This window comes from Panthera uncia (genome assembly GCF_023721935.1).
Source record: "Panthera uncia isolate 11264 chromosome D3 unlocalized genomic scaffold, Puncia_PCG_1.0 HiC_scaffold_8, whole genome shotgun sequence".
NCBI lineage: Eukaryota > Metazoa > Chordata > Mammalia > Carnivora > Felidae > Panthera > Panthera uncia.
Window position 1 is genome coordinate 80,449,176 of NW_026057586.1, and position 16,961 is coordinate 80,466,136.

The following is a 16,961-nucleotide window of genomic DNA, read 5'->3' on the forward strand; positions in this document are numbered from 1 at the left end:
CCCCCCCCCCCCCCCCCCCCCCCCCGTTAGGACTCGGGTCAGATCTGAGGCGCAGCCTTCCAGGCCGGGCCGCCCGGAGTCCCGTCTCGTGGGGCCTCAAAGCATCCAAGGCCTCAAGGGCCAAGCCCCACCGGACCCCTGCCCACCGTTGTCCGACCGTCTCCAGCCTCCGTGAGAATCCCCTCCGGCTCAGGGCTCATCCTTACCCGTCCCCTATTGTTATCTCCTGGTTTCTCCTCAGATGTGACCTCATCTAATGTGACCTTCCCCCTGGATACAAAATACTTTACCCCCCAACTCTGTTTCATTTTCTTCCGCGCATTTGCCCCTCTCTGACATAGTTGCTGTTCCTTTGTTGTCTGTTCCTCCTGCTGCCCCCAGCCAGAAATTTCCACGAGGGCAGGCGTGTTATTGGTCCCTGCTGAGTCCCCTGAGCCCAGAACAGCTCCGGGGGCAAGGGCGCGTCGACCCTGAGCTACTGACTCTCTCAGGTCGGCAGAGAGCTTCCTGGTTCAGTCAGAATGCCCCTGCGAGGTGAGTCTTCTTTCCCCTTTGACAGAGGAGAAAACTGAGGCCCCGGGGCTGGGTGTCCCCCCCCCCCCACCACCACCACCAATGCCCCAGCGCAGAGCTCTCGACCTCCAGAGGCTCTGGCCACAGGACATTTTCTCCGCCTCGAAGGAGGGACGTCCGAGGAGGATAAAGGAGAATAAAATCAAACAAGAACTTGGAGAGTTGGGTTGGCCGGCGTGGCTCCGGGGCCCCAGGCGGGGTGGCGGCCGCGGGGTCTGGGGGTTTGCTGGCGGACGGCCCGGCTGAAGGCTCGTCTCGCCTTAGTTAGAATGCAGCCGTTAGATCCTGCCTGCTCTCTGATGGCTGGGAGTGATTGACACTTACAAATTACCCAGCCGAAAGTGTCGAGTCTTTGACCCCTGAGTAACATCTTTGGCAAGCCTGAGATTTGCCAGCATTTTGTCATCTAATTACTACAAATCCCTTGAAAATTCACTGGCTGGTGAATTTTTAATGCGGGGCAATTTCAATGTGATGCATTGCCCAGATGGGTTCTTGCATTTCTCACCCCTCTCTCCCCCTCGCTTCCCTCTTCTGTCCTTCTCTCCCTGTCTCCATCCGTCTCCGCGTTAACTTTGCTGACCTCACAAACTTTCGGGTGAGCTGCGGCCAGAGGGTGTGCCGTCCACGTTCTGTTCCTTGGAGAGGCGCGGACGGGCCGGTCTCCGGACAACATGGGGGTCTTCCTTCTCCCCACCCCCCTGCCCAGACCTCCCCGCCTGGCGCGACAGAGCCTCCTTCACCACACCTTGCGGGCGGGCGCTTTCCCCGGGCAAGAGGGCCGGTGGGTGTTGGCGAGGTTGGTCGCTTTCACGCCAACCTTTTCACGCAAAGCAGGTGTCTCGCCCACGATTATTGTTATTATTATTTTTAACCTCATTCTTTAGATCCTCGGATGATGGAGCTCACCAGGGCAGGGAAGAGACGGCTGCCTTTTTCGGAGCAGAGGACAGACCGCGCCTTCCACTCAGCATACCTGGATAGACCGGAGGGGGAAGCCGGACTCTCTCTGTCCCAGCGCCACACGGACACAGCCTCCCCCCACCGCACCCCAGCCCCATGCTGCAGGCTGATCCCAGAAATGCAATGCACAGGAAGCCGGGACTTAGGACCCGTTGCCCACAGAAACAAAACTGTCTTCGAACCACGACTGGAAGGTGGCCCGTGAGCGAGAAATCTGGCTCGTTCCTGCACGGTTCTCAAATACTTCCTACTCCTTTTCTCCCTTCACCTTTTATATGTATATTGGATTCCTATTTCTAAATGCGAAAACAAGATGCCTTTTGAACTTCGTCCCCAGAACAGCCCTCCGCGTGGACATTTTCCTCGTTGACAACTCGGAGGGCGAGAACCATGGCCACAGCCGTGTTCTCGCCGTTGACCTCATAGAGATAAGTCCCTTCCAGCCACCTCCGCCAGCCCCTCTCCACCCCTCCTCCCTTCCCCCTATTCAGGGAAACGAGGTTTTGCTTTTCAGCCCCATTTCTGGTTACATATGTACATGGCTGATAAAATATTCCGCCTCACCCCTTCTCCCCGTGGGACCCGCCGTCTTCCGGGGAAAGGGTTTGTATGACAACGGCCACGACAGCCTGTGTGTCGCCTGGAAACCGCGGTGGGGGCCGGATCGCTCTCTCTCCGGCTCGTCTTTATTCAGATCCCCTCTCCGGGTTCTGATAACGGCATCGCTGGAGAGGAGAGGCCTGGACCTCCTCTGCGGGTTCCGCCCGAGGCCCAGACGGTGGCCCTCCCTCCCCTGACAGAGGAGAGGCTCCTGAGGTCCCTGGTGTTTGTTGCCTGGTATCTCCCCTCCCCCCCCCCCCGCCCCCACATCCTTCACCTGGGGCCACCCACGCACGCAGAGTGGGCAGATGTCCCGGCTGTGGATGCCCAGTGCGTGAGCTCACCCTCCCCGGACGCCTTCGAAAGTTGGGGCCAGAGCCGAATTTGGGTGGGGGGAGGTCTCGAAGAAGCAACCTCGGCTGGATGGATAGACCCCAGCAGTCGGAGAAAGCACTGGGCCCCTTGCAGGGGGAGGGGATGTCATGGCTGCTCGAGATTGTCCAGGAGGGAAGAGGGTGAAGAATGGTCTGAGGCTCCACCCAGAGGGTTCTGGAAGTATTTGGACACCGATTCCCATTTCTCTGTCCGTCCACCCACTTGGTTGTCTTAACGTCTCCTTGCACGAGTCACCGATGTTCTGAGATCCAGAGTATTCCGGAGGCAGAAGGCAAGGGAAGAGGGAGGTGTCCTTAAACGTCTTCCCGACCTCCTTTTACAAAACACAGCAGCTCACTTTGCTCTGAGTTCCCAGTGGCAGGGCCATCACACGAGCGTTGGGAAAGCCGCGCCCGCGGTGGCCCCCCTCTTCCAGAGGCTTCCAGAGGGCCTCGCCTCGGGGGAGCAGGTGTTTGCAGAGCTCCGTGATGGGCCGGGCCCGGGGCTGCGCCCTGAGAGGCAAGGCCACCGCCCTTGTGCTGAAAAGAGCTTCCAGTGGGGTGTGGGGTTAATAAGACCAGAATGAATTGAATAAACTTCACGCGGGAGGAACAGCGTCTTCCGGAAGATGGGAGGAGAGTGTGGTTCAGACATGAGAGCACCAAGCATTTAATAAGCGCCCACTGGGTGCTCGGCACTGGGGTGGTAAAGGCGAGGGACCGGGCCCTGCCCTGGGAGGGTCAGCGTTCAACAAAAACGACCTTTGCACAGGGATGGCGCTTAGGAGGGGGCAGCAAGGTGGGAGGCGGCCGGGGCGTTGAACAGGCAACCGCAGCGGCCTTCGTGCCAAGTACCCACACGCCCCCTGCGACCCCCGGGCGGGGGCTGGGTGCTCCCCCAAGAAAGGTGCGCAGGTGCCCTGCGTGTGAAATGCAGCCCGGTCCCCCCGTGCCGTGGCCCCATCCTCATGAGCCTGCGACACTGTGCCCACGTGGAAAGAAATGCATCTGGGCCTATAAATGAGTCACGGCAAATGACTCGTTCCGTCCTCCGACCCCCGGTGCTGCCCGTCCAGCCTCATGGTCCGGGAAGGAAGCCCAAAGGCCGGTGAGAAGCCATGAAAGCGCCCTTATCACGCCTCAGAATTCCTCGGCTCTTCTCTCCTTGTCCCGTTTTACCGTGCAGCGTGTGGATGTGTGAGCGCGCACACACGCACATTCTGTTCCTAACGACGGTGCTGTTCGGGCCATTTCAGGTCCCGTATTTGAGCCGTAGCCCCCGCCTGCCGATTGGTACCTGCCGGCAGACTTTCAACGTTCCTTTCCTTCCACTTACTCATTCAGCAAATACTCGCTGAGACCCTGGCACCGTGCTTCGCACGGGGACGTTACCTGCTGAAGCCTCGTGGGAGCACAGACGCTAAACCCAGAACGAAGGGATAATACAATTTCAAGCAGCGGTGAGAGCCAGTGGGCAAAGGGCCGGCTCGGCTGGCGGTGGTGGCCTGGGAGGCCTTGCCCCGGGGAAGTGACTTTTAAGCCAAGAGTCGAGGCCAGAAAGGAAGCCGACCCCGGAGGCGGACTGCAGCATCTTGGGCGGAGACCAGCAAGTTCAAAGGTCCGGAGGCAGACGGACCATGTGGTTAAGGACTGAAAGCTGGATGACGGAGGGACGGAGTGGACAGGTGCCCGGCCACGCAGAGGCCACTGTAGAGGGCTTGCTGTTCATTTAGACAAGAAAGGTAAAGGGTGCAACAGTGAAGCGTGGGAGACGGGGTGAAAACAGGATGTGGCAGACGCCGCGGGAAAACCGGTGGTTCCCAGCCCGTCCGTCCGTGTTGCCTACCGGGCACCGTGGCAGCTAGAGGCGTGGGAGACACAGTTGTAGCCAATCAGACCCAAGCAGAAATCTGGTAGCTTTCCAGCAGAAGGTTTTGTTCTCCTGATAAAAGGGGTAGGGAAACTGCAGGCCCTCCCTCGCTCCTCCCCACTTCTTACTGCCTTTGATTTAGATGTGATGCCCGGAGCTGCCGCAGCTATTTTGCCACCTTGAGGGAAAGGCCGTGAGAATTGCAGAGACAGGCAGGCCGTTGAAAATCCGCACCAGCAACCTCCAGATTCTTCGGTACATTGGAAGAATAGTCCCCGTCCGTCTTTAAGATACAATTAGTTGGCTTTTGTGTTATTTGCCAAAAGAATGCCCAGGCTGGTACACAGGGTAAGGAACCGGGGCCAGAGAGCAGTGAGTGGGTGTGTCTGGTTTCGAAAGCCACAGCCTTGAGATTCTGAAATGGAGCGCCCTGTGTGGAAGAACCATCTTTGACGACATGATGAACCTGCTGTTTACTTGAGTGCGGAATGTTCGCTGTACGAAACCAAGAACTGCTTCAAGTCCCCTCCTTACTGGGAAGGGCTAAAAGGAAGCGAGTCCAGCTAGACACGGATCCTTGTTCTCTGTGCAGCCCTCAGTTCACCCAAGAGCAAGTTGGGTGGGCAGACGTCGCCGTGTGAAAAAGACTGCTTTCTGGGGTTCAATTCACGGGATCGTTGAATGGAGGTGGGGAAGGAGCCAAGGGTGGTGGAAAACAAACAGGAGGGAGAGAGAGGCGAGAATGTTCCGGCACAAGCCCTGACAGGGCCCACGTGCTATCCCCCTGGGTCTCCAGAGTTGGGAGGCACGTCGTGACAAATGTTCTGTGCAATAGGAGAGAAAAATGGCGAGAATGTGCAAATTCTTGATGCAGAAGAAGACAAAAAAAAAAGGACATGTATTCTGTGTTTTTTTGTTCTCTCAAGAGGCCCATTCTTAAGCAGAAAGGTGCATTGAAGTGGAAATCGTACAACGACCACCGACTCCAGATACCCTGGCATGGAGGGAGGCCTCAGTGGCGTTGCACGAGAGGCGATGAGTGTGTGAGCCCTGGTTCCCAGTACCCAGCAGCAGGCCAGTCCCAGTCCCGACCCCTTAATCCACTCCCTGACCTGAGGTCGAGGGCCAGCGGGGCCAAGAGAAACCGTCACACGGCTCTCTGCCTAAGCTCTGCGGCACAATGGCAGGCAGTCGGCAAACATTTGTTGAAGACCCACGGTGTGCCTGCTGCCCCGCGGGCCGGCCCGTCTACGCCCGGAAAGTTCCAGGCGTGGCGTCCATGGGGACGCCGATGTCTTCTCAGCAGCAGGACGGGTGACTAGACCGTGGCGTGGACGAATCTCACCGACGGTGCCCAGTGGGTGGAAGACGCCAGGCACAAAATTGCTGCGCAACTCCACTGCCCTTGAGGGGAGCCCGCCGACGGGCTGCAGACGTCCCCGCGCCTTGATCTGGGTGGCGGTCGCGCAGGGGTTTACACGGGTAGAAATGCGGTGAGATGTGCCTTTTGTCTAAGCTGTAGCTCCAAAAACAAATAAAAAGGCCACAGATACCCACGTGCGTATGTAATCCAATAGTCAAGTCTGTTGTGTGATTTATCCTGTTTTACCTGGATGCGCGTTAGAGTCCCCTGGGGAGTTTTTGAAAGACATACACCTTGACCCCACCCCAAGAGATTCTGTAATGGCTCATCCGGGACAGTGGGGGCATCTCAGAACTCCCGGCTAAGTTTCTGGTTGTTGGGTGTTTTTTTTTTTTTTTTTGGTGTTGGGGTTTTTTTTCCTTTTTATGGTGTCCGTTTTGTTTTTGGGGTGTGTGTGTGTGTGTGTGTGTGTGTGTGTGTGTTTAACAGGCATTGCAGGTGTCCCCCGGTCATTTTGATGGGTAGCAACCCTGGGCTCTGGGACTTCTGTCTCAAGGGTGACCCTAGCCCCCCCCTCTCCAGGTGTTCACTGTCTATTAGAGGAGACAAGATCCCAGAAATAACCAAAAGTTGGGATTGTCTCTGCTCCAAGACATCTCAGGAAAGAAGTTGGCATAGACCTTGTGTCAGAGGAGATAAGGCTTTGTGGATAAAACGGACACGTCCAGTTGGACAGGTCACACCTAAGCAGACGGAGAGGGCACGGACAAGCATTCCAGGGTGGAACGGCACGAACAGGGGCACAGAGGCAGACCAGCCTCGGGAGCATGAAGAGCTCTACCTGTCTCTTCGGGGTCCAGTCCAACTGGAATCCTCTTCTGGATTCTTCACCTCCCATGACCTTTGTACATCTCTGCAGAGGAACTGCCCTGTCTGCAAGTCTAACTCCCTATTAAACCGTAAGCACCCCCCCCCCCCCCCCCCCCCAGATACCATGATGGCCATACTTTTGAACCACCCAGCTTCTGACCCAATTTCTTGCCTGGAGAGGGAGAGAGAGGGATATCGTTTCCAACAGAGAGCTGGGAAGTCAGGCCGAAACTTGTGCCAGATAGACCTTCCCCCAAAGCCACGCCGCTCGTAAGGGCTACTCAGGATCAGGTGCCGGACATCATCCGTTTGCATCTGGCCCCGGATCTGGTCTCCACCGTTCACCCCGCTCCGTGCCCAGGAGGCTGGCCCAGGTGGAAGGCGTCAAGGGACTCCCTTTCAAGGGTCAAATTGTGTTTGGCCCCGGGGGAGGCCCTGACAGAAGATGGGAGGCCGGAGGGGAAAGAGGTTGGGCCATTAATCTGCCAGACCCCCAGCTGCCGGGTCACCCGGGGTTGACTGGTCCCCCCGCCCCCCCATCAGAGGCCCCGGTGTCTGACTGGCAGTGGGCACCATCAGCGACAGCAATGCTTTGTTCTCTATTCATTACCATCCCCCTACGGAGACCCCTTCGACTCCTTCCTGATGACTCCCCCACCGCTGAAATCGCAACACCGCAGACCTACTGGGTGTCTGTTTAGGTATGCATGTTTATGCTTCAGACATCAAAAGGTAAGTTCGTTTCATCTCCCATTTTTTGCCCCTTTGGGGGTGATGTGGACCCCACTGAGAAGGCACGAGCTCTCTGGGCGCCCTACCTCCGGCAGCCGACTCGTAATGGCTCCCCACCGTCGCCAGTCCCGAGGCACTTCACCCCTCTTCGCGGTGCCTCTTAGCCTCGCCCACACCTCTGTTCCCTTGTTAAGCCCTCCTTAATTACCATTTCCTGCCTGCCCCCCTCCCCCGCTGGAGGGAGATTCGGTGACTGAGCCCACAGCCCACCCCATGTTCCAGAATGTTCTAGAACATTCTGGAAGCAGGGTGTGAGAGTAGACAGTCCCCACCCCCACCCCCCCCACACACACACCCAGATCCTATTCATCCCCAGACCACCACCCCTCCCGCCTGGAGGCTGGCATGGCTTGTCCCTCTCACGGCTCACCCCCGCCCCCCGAGACCCTGGGACTTGCAGGTGGAGGGAACGCCCCAGCTGCACAGCACAGCTGTGCTTCAGCACCTCGTTGCTTCCCAAGAGCATTCAGCGTTTCCTCAGGTGCACAGAAAGCGCGCCCCTTTCTCAGGAAGTGTCGGGAACATAGGGGAACAGAGCCGTTTAGCCTCTTTCCAAGGCCGATGGACCCCCTCGCTATCAGCCTCCAGCCTGCAAACACAGTGGAGTCTCACGTGTCGACCCGCAGCCCTCCGAACGTGTTCTGTTAAGAAAAAGATTTCCTATATTACACAATCCATGCGGGTTGGCCAAGGAACTTTCCTTCCTATCCCCAGCTGCCTTCAAGGTCCTGCTTGGGGTTCACACCTAACCTGTCGCCCCTGAGGATGCTTCTTGGCAAGCGTCTCTTCCTGATGGGAGAGCCAGTGTCTGCACTTTGGACCCTGAGTCTTGTAATGTCGTAAGCCCACCCTGAGAGGCACGGGAGCCCTTTCCTCCCCCGGAATCCTCAACTGCCTCTTTCCTGGATCCACCTGCTTCTCCATTTCTGCCCTCCTGGTAATCAACCCAAATGTTCTTTCTGCCCAGCAGAGCTAATGATTTGGTGCCCCTTCAGGCTGAGAGCCACTGAAGATATTTGCTCAGCATCGTTTTAAGGAGCAGCAGAGAGCTTCCTGGGGAGATGGTAAGAATGAGTGCCCCCTGGTGGAAGAAAGAGCTCGGCCTCTCCTACAGGAACCACTGCAATTCCGCTCCGGCTCTGAACTTGCATATCGTCCTCAGCAAAGCAGTGGCTTTGCCATTAGTTACTAGACACATGGTCGTACGAAGGCAGTTTAGCAAACATCTTTGTTATGTGAAAAAACTCCTTGGGGATCACCCTCCCTACTCCAAGAGCCTTACAGTGTCCAGAGCTATTTAAGTCTCCCCCAACAAGAGTTCTAAAAAACACTGTTTTCTCCTTATTATTACATGTCTATCGCTGATTGTATGACCTCTAGGGATGGCTGTCCCTGGCTAGGGTCCAGTTGGCCTGATCCTTTTTTTTTTTTTTTTTTTTTTTTTGGAGACAGAGATAGAGAATCCCATGAGGGGCAGAGAGAGAGAGGGAGGGAGGGAGAGAGAGAAGCAGGGCTCACCTGAAGCGGGGCTCAAGCTCACCCGATGTGGGACTTGAACTCTTGAATTGTGAGATAATGACCTGAGCTGAAGTCAGATTAATGACTGAGCCCCCGGGCACCCTGGCCTGATCCTTGATCTGCCCCTTTTGCCTGACCCTGGCCTGCTTTACCCGCCACACGCCCCAGGATGCTCCTTCGCCAAAGCCGCCACCATTCCCTGGGTTAGAGTCAGAATCTTCTCGGCCCCTTCTCTCTCAACCAGTTAAGTTGGTAGAGCAGCAGTTCTCAAATTTTTGAGTCTCAAGACCCCTTTCCACTCTTTTTTTAAAAAAAATTTTAATGTTTTTTATTTATTTTTGAGAGAGAGAGTGAGAGAGAATGCCAGCAGGGGAGGGGCAGAGAGAGAGGGAGACACAGAGTCCGAAGCAGGCTCCAGGCTCTGAGCTGTCAGCACAGAGCCCGACGCGGGGCTGGGACCCATGAACCATGAGATCATGACCTGAGCCGAGGTCGGACGCTCAACTGACTGAGCCACCTGGGCGCCCCAATTCCTTTCCACTCTTAAAACAGTAAGGACCTCAAAGAGATGTCATTTATGTGGGTGCCATCCATTAATAGGTACTGTTTGTTCAGCAGTTAAAACTGAGACATGTAAAGATACTTAGTTAATTTAGCAATACTACCAATAAACTCAATTACATGTTAACGTAACGTATTTCGTGGAAAGCTCATAATATTGTCCAAGCACTACACTGAACGTGGGGACGGGGGCAGCACGGCTTCTCCTTTCCGCAGACCTGGGGTGCCTGACTCTCCGTTCTCACACCCGCTTCCGCAATCTGATGCAGTCCGTTGTTGGGGTTGAGGTATGTGAGGACATTGTGGTCCCACATAGGGCAAGGTAGAAAAGGAGGGGCCTGCAAAGGGTCCCTGGGACTCCCAGCCTCCTCAGAACGCTGCCTGAGAGCGTTCAGATCCCAGTCCCCAGGACCACCCTGTGTATCTGATAAGAATGGAAGTTCTCTGCCAGGAAGGAACACTGTTTTCAGTGGTTGCAAAAGGGGTGGGTACGTGCATCATTTCAGGGGCCACGCCAACCCCGCGAGGCTCACCTCTGACCTCCAAGTTGCAGCCACAGGTTGGGGGAGAGGGTACAGGAGAGTTGCTTTGCCACAAAGCCCCACGGTTGCTTCCAGAACAAAAACACAGCCTCCTCCAGTCCATTCAGTGCAAAGCCACATCCAGAGCTAATAATAATAACGGCAGCTATTACCTGGGGGGATATTATCTGCCACGCCAGACGCTATACGTGATTAACACACACCATCCCAGTTTGTCCTCCCGGGAGCCCTTAATGCTGTTACTGTGTCCATTTTACAGATGGTGAAACTGAGGCCCAGAGAGGCAAGGTCACATAGCAGAGCCAAATTAGCCCAGCGTATGCTGGCCACTACACCCTTCAAGTCCAGTGCTAGTGGCTTTACAACTGGCGTGTGTGTGTGTGTGTGTGTGTGTGTGTGCGCGCACGCACATCTGCGTTTTTATAATCATGGTGTTTGCACGGAGAAGTCTGGAAAAAAATGGACACCAAATCATTAGCGATGGTTACTCACAAGGTTGAGGAAACAGATGGGCCTTCACTTGCTGAGCCTTTGCTTGTAACGTTTGAAGCTTCAAATTCAAAAAGAAAAATTAAACAGAGATTTTTTTGGAAAGTCAAAAATACTCTCCTTGCTGACGCGTGGGGCATGTGGCCGTGTGTGTGTGCGCGTTGGATGGTGGGGCAGGGAGAGAAACTTCCAGAAAGCCGCAAGCTGGGTGGACAGTTGCCCGGGTCCTGGGCACCGTGAGGCTGGCCTGTCAGATGACGCAGGGGCACTCACGGGTGACCCACAACCAAGCTGTTTCGCCCCGAAGTCCTCAAGGTGGGCACCCACGTGTGGGTGGGCATTGAGGTGCACCCAGAAAAACCGCCCGTACCCCATCCGCCGAGGACAGCTGGACACTTCTGGGGCCACAAGCCTTGCCTTCTGGGATGCCCGCCGTCATCCCGCGAGTACAAACCCCCCTCGAAGTCCCCGGGGCTCACAGGACAGGAGATTTTCATTTTCACCCGGGAGACAGCCTGTCTGTCGGATAGCTAGGAGACTCCTTCTATTTTTTTTTTCTGAATGATAATTTTCCCCCTTTTTTTGTAGCTAAAAATCACCCAGGCTTGTCCAGACGAGAGGGCAGAAAATTATGCCGTGAAAGAGAAGGGAAGATAATTTCTCCGGGTCACAGACGTCCTCACTTGTCATCGGTCTGCAGCAGGAGAAGTGGAGAAGGAATGAAAATGAAGGCTGGCCCAGATCCATCACTGTCCTCCCTGGCTCTCCCTGGGGGGGACCGACCTGGGGAGGGCGGGAGGGAGGGACGGGGGCTGTGGGCTCCAATCAAGGGACTGGGCGAAGGGGGGAGTCTGCCGACCTGACCTGCTGTCCTAGCCGGATGGGCCCACTCTCCCCCTCGGGCCTCAGTTTCCCCATTGAGCAAACAGGGGTAATCGCTCCCTCCTCGCTTGCCGCCTGCACCCCTCCCCCACACAGCAGATCCCAGACGGGAACATTCTGGAGACCCTGGACCACGAAAACACAAGGTGTGGGAGGCGACAACCCTGAGGTCCGCCAAAGGCCGATGAAAGCTACCGGCCGAGGGGGCCGAGGGGGTGGGATCAAGTCCCAGCACCATCCTGACCACAGCTTGGGCACATCGCCACCTTGCCTGGGCCTCAGTTTCCCCATCTGTAAACTGGGGGGGGATAACATGACCTAATCCATAATCGTGTGGACGAAGTGGGCGTTGTGCATGATGTGTCTCACATATGGCAGTCGCTCACTTGTAATAAGAGTAGAAACAGAAAAGTACAGGGAAACTACCCGTGGGTCACCCACATCAACCGCGGGTGATGCCTCAGGGTCTCACTTTCTCGTGTGTAAAAGGGACACACGCTCATAAGGGGGCAGGTGGTAGAAAAACCACAGAATCTGGTCAAACTGGTTCGGGCCGTAACCCTACCACCCACCCGCATGGGCCGGGGCAAGTCACTTTCACTTCTGTGGGCCTCAGTTTCCCCATCTGCAAGAGGGGGCTGTGATACCTCAGCGGGTGGCCAGGAGGCTCAGAAATACCGCGTGGGCCGTGTCTAGAGTGAGGATGATCACAGGTCTCCCAAAAGGCCAACTCCCCGTCCGCCAGTCGTCCTCCTTCCTCCCCACACCCGTCCTCTGCTGGGACGCAGCCACTCCGCAGAAGGCAGGGTGTGGCCTTCCCTGCCTCCTGAGTCACAGCAGGGGGAGGAAGCCCGCGGGAAGGGCCAGCAGCCTCTGGACGGCTGGGAGTGAGTCTCTCGGCTTGCCAGCACGGTGCATTGTTCCCTCGGCAGAAGGTCATCGACATTCTTTGTCCGGTGCAGGAGCCGGGCAGGCTCTTTCTGTAAAGGGGCTGATGGTAAATATTTTCAGCTGCGGAGGCCTGCGGTGACCCCCTCACCCCTGCGGCCGTTGCAGAGAAGAGCAGAGTTGCCATAAACAATGTGGACACAAACGGTGTCGCTGGGCCCCAGTATCACTGATGGACCGAAATGCGCTGCAGCCCAGGGTTGACTCACGGGCCGCCATCGGTCTATACAGTGGTTTGTTCCATTGCCCGGGTCTAGCGCTAGTTCCTGTCGCGGGCCAGGGAGGTCCTGAGGTCTGAGACCTAAGACGAAGTGCCCCCCTCATCCCTTTGAGCTTATGCTCCCTCCAGCGTCAGTGTCTTGGCACCTGCTGTTCCCTCTGCCTGACATGCCCTTCCGTACCCTCTTCACCTGATCGGTACCCACTCGTCCTTCAGGTCTCAGCTCAGACATCACTTCCTCCGGGAAGCCTTTCTTGACAGACTGCTCCTCCCACCCCTGACCTCCCTGAGAACGTGCAGCGTTTGGGATTTGGCAACATCATCTCTGCCACTCAGCAGTTAAGTCCCCTATGTGCAAGGAGCGCTGTGTTCACTCATTCATTCATTAAGTCAGTCATTCTTCAGACATTGACTGAGGACCTGCCCCGGGCCAGATTGAATGGCTGGGGCGGATAAAAAGCAAGACTTGCAAGGAAATACGGGCAAGAAGGCAAACATGGCTGGAGGAAAGGGAGCGAGGGGAGGGAGCGAGGGAGGGGACGTGTGGGAAGAGGTGAGGTGCACGGGGAGGCTGGATTTAATACAGAGGCGAGGGGGAGGTGTATCAGTCAGCTATTGCTACGATGATGCTGCGAGACAAATAACGCCAACACTCAGAGGCCTAAAACAATACCATAAAGTATTGCTTTGTGTGTCCGTGGGTCACAGTTTGGCTCTGCCTGGGCTCTCTCACACATCAGCGGTCAGCTGTGTGTCAGGTGGCACCTGCAATCGAGGCGTCAGCTGGTTGTCAGTTGGCCCAGAATGGCCTCTGCTGGGAGGACCCGGCTCTCCTCCACATGGTCGCTCATCCCCCAGGCTTGCCCAGAGCTACAAGGGGGAGCAGAAGCTGCAAGGTCTCTCGAGGTCTAGACACGGAGCTGGCACAGCATGACTTCTAGGACATTCTACCGGCAAACCAACGTTGGAAGCCACTTAGGTACACCACTTATCTCTCCCTGCGATAACACGGTGCTGGGCACGGGTGAGGATCTCAGTCAGTACTTGTGGGATGGACGTTCAGGTGGAGGGATGACGGATGGATGTTCTCTGCCTTTGTCTGAGCCAGAATTGACCACGGGCAGGGGTGGGGAGTGGGGGTGAAATCCCTCAGGCTGCCCAATTAGGAGCCCCCACTCCCCTTTCCCGGAGCCGTGACCAGGAAAGAAGACAGTGTTCCTCCTCCCAAAGTTTAATTAAGTGATCTGCCTCCACGGGGTTAATCCTGTTATCACTGCCCAAAGCTGACCACAGGGGCAGTGTAAAATGTCAGCTGTCTGGAGGGCCTGGTGGGGCGCTGAAAGCCACTGGAATTTGGGGACAGGCAGGGGGTAGAGCAGAAGCAGAGCCCCCATGGGGTCAGGACGTCCGCTTTCCAGACGGAACACAAAAGAGCTAAAGTCGGTTTCAATCCTGTCCCAGGAGGAGGTGAGGAGGAGGAGGAAGAGGAGGTCTACTAAGAAGCTTCTGGCTCAGATGGCCTTTGCTCTGGCCATTACCCATCCCGGGCGCCACATTCCAGAGGGAAGCCCTCCAGCCCCACGTCACCCGCTCTTCCGAAGAGGCGGACACTCCCTCGACCTGGACCCACAGTTCTGGACCAGACCAGCGTGGGTTTGAATCCTTCATCCACCATTTCCTGTGTGGCTCCGGGAAGATTCTTTTCATCCCCCTGAGCCTCCGTTTCCTCCTCTGTGCGGTGGTGGCGGTGACCTCCACCTTCCGGGCCTCGCGAGAGGTGGCAACAAACACCCAGAGTCGCGCGTTCCGTTCTCGGAAAATGCTGCCACAGAGGCTTCCTCGTACGATTATGATCGCACTTCCCACACGGCTGATTTCCTCCGTCCCCCCCGCCCATCCACGGACTCCTTGGGAATACAGACGGTGTCTCAGATGTAGGGCCACCACCCTGCACATCCTAGGGGTGCCTACGACCTCGTGGCTCGTGACCACTGTCCCCTGCAGGTGTGCAGAATGCAGGCTAAGTGAGCTTACCGGGCGGCAATGCTCATTGCTGAATCCCAGCGCCTAGCCTGGGACTTGGCAGGTGCTGCCTCTGTGTTTCACAGGTGACTCTTCATCCATCCATCCATCCATCTATCCACCCATCCATCCATCCATCCGTCCATCTGTCCATCCATCCATCCATCCATCCACCAATCCATCCATCATCCATCCATCCATCCATCCATCCACCTATCCATCTGTGTATCCATCCATCCACCTATCCATCCATCCATCCATCCATCCATCTATCCATCTATCCATCCATCCATCTGTCCATCCATCCACCCATCCATCCATCCACCAATCCATCCATCCATCATCCATCCATCCATCCACCTATCCATCCGCATATCCATCCATCCATCTATCTATCCATCCATCTATCCATCCATCCATCCATCCATCCGTCCATCTGTCCATCCATCCATAGATCCATCCACCAATCCATCCATCCACCTATCCATCCATCCATCCATCCATCCACACATGTTTGTTGATACCCTATCAGTTTCCCCACCTACAAAGTGGGGAGTGGGGGGAGGGGGGTCCTTCTTGCTCTGCTGTGATGGTTTGGGGGAGACTGAGAAAAGTTCCCCCTTTTCCCTGAAAGAGATTTTCTTATCTGGTGCCTGGTATTCCTCCTGAACGCAGAAACCGTGGCCGGTGCCAGTCACGACAACCGGGACACTTGCCGGGGTGGGGGAGTTCCTGTAGAGCACTGGCTGTCGGGGGGAGAGGAGCCAAGCCCCCCGGGGCTGTGGGTGGGGCAGAGGGACACACAGCAGTGCCCCCAAACTGACCCTGGAGTCACCTTTATAATAATGACCAGTAGGTGCGCCACACGCTGTCCTCAACACTTAAAATTCATCCTCCTGACCAGCCTAGGGGGCGGGTACTATTATTACCCCCATCTGACGGATGAGGAAACTGAGGCCCAGAGAGGTGCCCAAAGCTGGTTCGTGGGGAGCCGGGCCACCAACCCAGAGACCCCCTAGGGCACGATGGAACGTGCTTTTAACCTCTTTGCTGTATGGCTTCCTGCCTCGGTTTCCCCACCGGTCGAGCGGGGCTCTCATTACCCTCCCTACAGCCCTAACAAGGGGGGGCGAGAGAAGCGTGGGGCTCCTCTGGGTGCTGAGAGCTGTCGACGGGGGTGCCGACGCCGCGAGCACAGCGGAAAGGCTCCGGCTGTGGCGCCAGACTTCCTGGCTGGCCGACAGGGGCAGCGAGTCGCCCTCCGGGAACTTGGGTTTTCTCATCCGCCAAACGGGGTCACTCGTACCGCCCGGGGTGCTTGGGGGCACGGGGGAGCCGTGCGCGCGGGGGGCCAGCGCCGTGGCCAGCAACCGGGGCTGAGTCAGGTGGCAAGAGGCCCGGCAGCCTCCAGAAGTCGGGCGGAAGTGGCAACTCCAAAGAACTCCATAAAATCCAAGTGGTAGTTAAGTCGGACTCGCGAGCGAGCAGGAGTAATTAGCGCACTTCCCACAGAAAGTAAAACCCAAATGTCAGACAATGCCAAGGCCGTTAAAACCGTCCTCTGCTCCGGCTCCCGCCCACCGCCGGCTGGGTCTGCACCTCGCCGCTGACCTTCTCGAAGGCCGCAGACGGCCGGCGTGGGGGGGGTGGGGGGGGGTGGGGCGAGGACGGGCCTGGGGAGACACCGGGTGGGTTTCACGTTGTGCTCGGCTCGGGTCCCGAGAGAGCCTCGTCTTTCTCATCGGTCAGATGGGTTGTGGCTGCGCCAGAGGCTGCAGGGAGGCTTCGGCCTGGTCACGGGTCTAGCGTGTCAGGCACAGGAGAGTCACGCTCCGGGAAGCCGGTGCCCCAAACGCAGCTGGCGTGGCAGATGCGGCCGGTACCCCACCCGAGTCACTGTTGCCCGCTGCACCCACCCCCGCTCTGGGCTGGCCGCTCAAGCCCTTCCCACTCCAGAGGCGTGTCCCCCGCCAACGGGGGCTGCCCCCTGGCGGGGGCTTTGTCGCAGCCGATGCCCGGTTGATTCAGGGTAAGAGTCGCCCCCTGCTTCAAGAGTGGGGGCGTGGGATCGGGCTGAGGCCACACCCCAGTTGCAACCTCGCCTCTGTCCAGCGCCTTCCTCCGCCGTAGCCCGGCTTCCCTCACCTCCCGCTGGCGTCTCCTGCCCACCCTCCTGCCGCAAAACACGTCCTGTGAGGCCCCGTCCCTGGCTCCGCCTGGAAAGGAGGTCACTTAAGGTCATAGGTGTCCAATAGAGACTTGCTGAATCAATAAATACATTGTCTGGGGGAGCCTGGGTGTGGCTCAGCCAGGGAAGCGCCGACCTCAGCTCAGATCATGATCTCGCGGTTCGTGGGTTCGAGCCCCGCGTGGG

General features: G+C 57.1%; 1 protein-coding gene across 1 annotated transcript in view; it reads left to right on the forward strand.

The window, feature by feature from the left end:
• Nucleotides 1-6,099, forward strand: part of RBM19 (RNA binding motif protein 19) — a 147,263-nt gene extending 141,164 nt beyond the window's left edge. The window contains exon 25 of the mRNA XM_049619290.1: nt 1,461-6,099. Coding sequence (XP_049475247.1) covers nt 1,461-1,472 — 12 coding nt within the window. The 3' untranslated portion in view covers nt 1,473-6,099. The remainder of the gene's footprint in view (nt 1-1,460) is intronic.
• Nucleotides 6,100-16,961: the final 10,862 nt, after the last annotated feature.